Source organism: Asterias rubens, chromosome 21 (assembly GCF_902459465.1).
Source record: "Asterias rubens chromosome 21, eAstRub1.3, whole genome shotgun sequence".
Taxonomy (NCBI): Eukaryota; Metazoa; Echinodermata; class Asteroidea; order Forcipulatida; family Asteriidae; genus Asterias; species Asterias rubens.
The window spans coordinates 1,626,840-1,632,839 of NC_047082.1; the positions used below are offsets into that span (position 1 = coordinate 1,626,840).

Sequence of the window (6,000 nt, forward strand, 5' to 3'; positions counted from 1 at the left end):
AAGGTGGTGGGGGGGGGGGGGGTGGAGGGGATAACCTCTTGAATACAGTTCTTGTTTCACCTTCAATGTTCATCCCTTGAGGGAAAGGACTGATTTAACCACAAGACATAATCGAAGGTCGGAAGACGTGGAAAAGGTTATTAATTAGTGATGAGACGGACTAAAAAGGGGGCCAGCTATGGAAATGCCTCTTGAGTGTAGTTCTTCTTTCCACCTTCTTTTATGCTCATCCCTTGCTTGTTCAAGGTTTGTTTCTTGACCACTTGTTAGTACTTAATCAAGCTTTTGTATTCATTTACTTCTGCAGGGTCGTACACCATCAGATGACGATATTGCCAAAATAGTGGAAAGAGTACTGCAGAGTAAGTACAGAGGTTTTTTATGGGCATTAGTCGTGAGTTTTATTAAAATGATGAGTCAATCACTTTGTGTTTTATCCCATCCTTTTATTATGAACAGGTCAGATGCAAAATATAGCGTCCCGTATGACCGGCCCACCAGGTCCTCCTGGTTTAGCGCTCCGTGGAAGCCCAGGTCTACGAGGAAACCAAGGCCCGTCAGGTTCCCCAGGAAATAAGGGTCTTCCGGGAGAGCCAGGCCTTCAAGGATTCCGTGGAGAACGTGGTGATTCGGGACCCGATGGACCAAGAGGTAGGATAGTTTAAAAAAAAGGTTTACATTTTTTTATTTTTTTTTTTATTTTATTGCCGGAAGGCCACTTCAAGATGAGGGCTACACATAACTGATGTGGGCTTTCAACCCAAATAATAGTCACCCACTCTTAGGACTGAAACAGTCCTTTGCAGACCATAAGGATGTAGGCATGGGTATCATCCAGTAGGAGCCTTGCTGGTAGAATAGACTGCACTACCTCCCAAACATGTTATGAAGCAATTGCTTTGCTCAAGGGAAAAGGTGTCACAACCAGGATTCGAACCCACACTCTGCTGCTGACAACACCAGAGCTTGGGTCCGGTGAGCTAAACCACTCGGCTAATTTGAAATCATATTCATATCAAAGTTGTTCGTATGTGGAACACCGGGCTTGTAATATCCACTGAATCAGCAGGCCTACGTCCAGTAATTTAAGCATTGGTCGAATAGCCTCAATAGCAAGTCCAGTTTTTTCAAACACATATTTAAGACACAGATGTCAGGAGTGGGACTTGAACCCACACTCTGCTGGTCAGAAACACCAGAGCTTGAGTCCAGTTTTGACCACTCAGCAACTACACAGTTAAGGATGTTGAAGTAAATCATTTTTGCACTATTTCTGTCACGGATAGATTCTCATATTTGTTGCTGTTCTGGTTTTTTTAAGGTACAAGAGGACCTCGTGGTGACAAAGGAAACAAGGGACTTGGTCACAGAGGCTATCCAGGACACATGGGCTTACCAGGTAAAAGAATTCTTTCTAAAAGAACTTTTAGTTCTACATCTCTCTAAAACCAGTACTTTTCAGAACCAACACTTCTCAAACAGATTTACACATGGTGCTTTCGCAGCCCTCTCCTATATATACTCCCACCAAGTTTCAAGTCCTACTTAATATCTCTCTAATTGTCCTTGAGCTAAGAGGGGCTTTGTTCGACCCAAGAAGATGGTCACATATTGATATATTTGGACAGTGGAAAGATGGACTGGAAGTTAATTACCTGGCATTTATTCATGGTTCTATTTATGTTGTGCAAATGGAATTTAATCAAACAACGGAACTCTCCAACAGAAGAACTGGCCGCAGTATAAAATACAAGCAACCCCTTGAACATGCAGGGCCTAATTTTTCCTTTCTTTTCCAATGTTTTCTTTTGTAGGTTTACCAGGAGAGCCTGGAATCGCTAGGGACGGTAAAGATGGTGCTCCAGGCCCTCGTGGTCCTGGTGGAGTCCGAGGTACAAGAGGTCCTACTGGTCTGCAGGGTGCAGCTGGCTACTGCGAATATTGTAACTATCCTGGAGCCCAGCCTTTGGTTAACCCTTACCCATATCAGACATATGTCGATCTCAACAACAAAGGCTAGAACGACAAAAACAACTTTTTTTTCTTATTCTTATTTCCTCTAAAGTACGCAGCTTTGAGATGGTAAGTTTAAACGGATTTTTAGTAGTGCGTTGAAACTTGCCAGATGTGTTACTTTAGTGAGAAATTGATTATTCAGTTTATGCTACTTTTGCTGAGTTGTAGACTACCAAATATTCTTGTAATACCCAGTACACAAGTATCACACCCTTTTAACTATTTTGTCAGACTTGTATATAAAAATCTTGATTTTTGTCTCTTTTTTTTTCATGTTGTTGTAAATTTCCCCCAAGCAAAATTTCTCAAAACTTTTTTTATTGCATATAATGACATTACATATTCTTAACAAAACAACTCAATTTACCAATTAGATTTGGTTTTGGAAATAAAATTGATACATCGTATCAGAAAACAATATTCACTGCTTTTTATGATTTTTGTGTGTAGCCTAGATGACCTGGCTTAACTACTCAGATTTTACGGCCAATATTTTGATGGTGCTATTCCCAATAATTTCATCAACGTTTTTTCATAAATATTTGTGATACTCTTTAAAGTAATTTTCATTATTATTATATTTTCTTAGAATAACAATAGAGCATAGTTTTTAATATAAATTGATTATTGCTTTGTAGCCAAATGTAGCAGACATCTATCTACTTGAAGAAAAACAAAATAAAATATTGCGCAGTAATTTAAAAAATGTTTGGTACCAATAAAAATTTGTTGTTACTTATGGCTTAAGATGGATATACATACAGCATGATATAGCATTGAAAACATGAGACATAAATGTAATTTTGTTTGACCAATACATCATCCAGATAAGCATTGTAAACCCATTGCTTTCCAAATCATGTTTAAAACAAAATCTACATGCAACTCGGATTGGATTCGAACCTACGACACCCCCTTTCTAGCCATTGTTGCTTTACTGGCAAGAGTGTGCCTAGCTATGTTTTATATAGCACTTTAAAGGTGAGTCAACAGCTGCAGTGGCAGAAACTGCCGGGCATTTCCCTTCTCTTTAATAAGTATACTGGGTTCTTTTACTAATGTACTTACGGCTTCTTGTCCGATCCGAAGGACGAAGTATTGATGGTTGTCTTGCTGAAGGACAATTGTGCCACAACCCAGAAAGAAACTCAAACCCTTGCACCAGAATATGAGTTTGGTGCTCTATACCACACAGCCACTCATCCTCAATGCTGTATCGTGCATATGATAATTTGTTCCACTTTTGCATGCATCTATTTAACAGGTCTGCGCTACTCCACTCTCTAAATAATGTGTGGCAAGTATATTCTTAACAATTGGATTTCAACAGCTTTCTTTGTTAGCATTGAGCGTATACAATAGTCACTGTAAATACACCATCTTATGATAAATTTCTTTTAGATAGAAATGCTTATTTTTAGTACTCCGTGTTCCAGTTTGTGATCAATATAAATCCATAAATAAATAAAAATGTCTGATGTGTTGGTATACTATGATAGCAGCTTTATAAGTCGGTAGTACATCACTTTAATACTAACGTCTAACTAATAGAAATTGTGGGGTTTTCTTAGCACAATTTTATAAAACAATATTGAAAAAAAAATATATATAAAAAGTTTATAAACATCAACAAAACTAATCAAATGAACGAGGTTCGACATACATAATATTTCTTTAACTTCATGCCTTGCCTCATTTTGGCATTGGATAAATCGAGGGTGAACAAGCCTTAAAGGTGTTGTCTTAATTCCTTTCTCTCAAGTATTCAGCTAGTCAAACTAACACCTTTAACCTGCTTGAGGGCTTTGTGACTCAAACTGTTTCAGACATTTGAAGCTTCCGAATGACTGGTACATGCCACTGAGTACTAATATTGGTCAAAGGTTAACATGTATGCACCGAATTATTCAGGGTTGGGCGATAAGATAAGCCTTGACAAATAGGATACAATACTTTTTGGGTGAAATGTTGAAACCACTCTTAAAAGTAGGGTCATAGATTGGTTAATACTCCAACAATTAATGACCAAGAAAACTTCCTTGGTGACAAGCTATGCTCTGTCGATAGCACAAATTATCACTTGGAGAAAGGATTCCCTTGAAAAGTATGGTAAAAAAATAGAATTGTACCTAAGAAACGATTCTTGCATGAATCATTTGTCAGATTTCTAAGGGCTGGTGTCCCTTTTAGTGCAAATGCTACAGCTAGAGATGCGGTTGGGTATCCGCTGTCAACTCAATGAGCGTGGATGGATTTTAAAATCTTGTGAAAATACTCCAACAATTTGTTGCTGTTTTTCTCAGAAAGTCAACATTGTATTCAGTTGAAACTTTCACATGTGATTTTGTTGTAACTTTAAAAACAAAAATACCTCTAAATCATTTTGACTCTATGAATCTATGACTCTACCTTTAAGTGGCATTAACTGAAAAGTTGTAATTGTTCGTTTAATTCTTGCTCAAAATAAAGTGTGATTCCTGTTCGTAAGTGTGATTCAGCTTGTCTGTACAAATCATAATAATATAAAAGCGTTGTGATTTTTTTTTTTTTTTTTTAATCAGTGCACAATAAATGCGTGATGATTGTACTTAAAGCAGTTATCGTACCACTGTGTGTTTATTTATTGTTAAGTGAGATTTCGCAGGGATTTAGTTTGTGGGAAAACCAACAAGACTGCGGGGCTTTTAGCTTAAAATGTTTACTGGACCAGAATTTTGTGCGCAAGACCAGAACTTAAATGAGAAGAAAAATGCCTACACCTTTTCACAATATTGATAGTTTTAATTTGAAAAAAAAACTTCATTTTTATTTTCCGGGTTCTGTGGTCTTTAGATATTTTTAGCCTAATTAAACTTGAAAACTTTTGTTTTCCTAACATAATTATTTCCCCTTCTCTGATTCTAAGTTCCTTCCTGTTCCACACTACTGATTTTGTTGTTGATCTAACACTAAATAAAAAAAAGTACAAAGCAGGTTTAGACTTGTTAAGCAAAATTTCATAAAACCTGTAAGCATAAAAACTTGCTAAGCACAGAAAAATCTTGCTTAACAGAAACGGGTTACTAGCCAAAAATCCATAAAGTTTACATCACTGCAACTGGTGCCCAACACATTTGCTAATCGTATATTTTCTGCCAAACGGCTTTAGTTGGAAACTGCAGAGTCTGCATATATAGTGGTTACCAAAATGATTAAACCTCCCAAAACAAAATTAAAATAAAAAACAAAGTGTTTCAACAAATTTTATGTATAAGCGAAACAACTGGACAGATGAGCATTGTTTCAAATGAATTTGCATTTTATTTCAAATGACAGTTTTATGCAAACAAAGTTGAGCATTATGTTTGTCTTTAGTTGGCAAGTCGGAGAGCACAGCAAGTTTGAAAACTATATGTCTTATTAAAACAGATTTATTTATTAGTTTGGGGTTTGGTGGGCGTTTTTTAATATTTTATTACTAACTTTTAAATTGGTTAAACAATTTGTTGAGTTGCTGAACATCTTTTATTACCTTACAATGAACCTACAATTACAAAACTAATTCCACAAAATCCTTAATGAACACCATTCTTAGGCAACAGTTTATCAAAAGTAAACTTTAAAAAAAGACAAAATTACTTTAAATCTAAGAATGAACAATACAAAACTTGCCTCTATAATATTCTTTATGAATACCATAAGCAACAGTTTGTAAAAAATAAACTTTGAAAACTGACTTTTTATTTTGGTATTCCCAGACAAACTTGCACGCATTTCCTTCAAAGTTTATAAGAATGGGCGTGTTTGTTGATTTCCAGAGGTCACAAAGTTCGAAAAAGGTGTCTCATTTGCATAACGAGACAAAAGAGGTTGACCCCACGTGACCTTACACACCAGCCATTTATCCACAGTGTGGTCCCCAATTTCTATCGCGCTACTTCATCGAGGGTACAGCAGGGAACCAGCGTAAATGTGCAAAAGTGTCAAAATTCAGCGTCAAAACAA

At 36.6% G+C, this 6,000-nt stretch overlaps 1 protein-coding gene across 4 annotated transcripts in view; it reads left to right on the plus strand.

Annotated features, from left to right (window-relative positions):
- Positions 1 to 3,982, plus strand: part of LOC117304491 (collagen alpha-1(XXII) chain-like) — a 33,814-nt gene extending 29,832 nt beyond the window's left edge. For all 4 annotated transcript variants that reach the window (XM_033788987.1, XM_033788986.1, XM_033788988.1 and 1 more), the window contains 4 exons: positions 308 to 362; positions 460 to 651; positions 1,322 to 1,399; positions 1,815 to 3,982. In XM_033788987.1, the coding sequence (XP_033644878.1) occupies positions 308 to 362; positions 460 to 651; positions 1,322 to 1,399; positions 1,815 to 2,020 (531 nt within the window). In that variant the 3' untranslated portion in view covers positions 2,021 to 3,982. The remainder of the gene's footprint in view (positions 1 to 307; positions 363 to 459; positions 652 to 1,321; positions 1,400 to 1,814) is intronic.
- Positions 3,983 to 6,000: the final 2,018 nt, after the last annotated feature.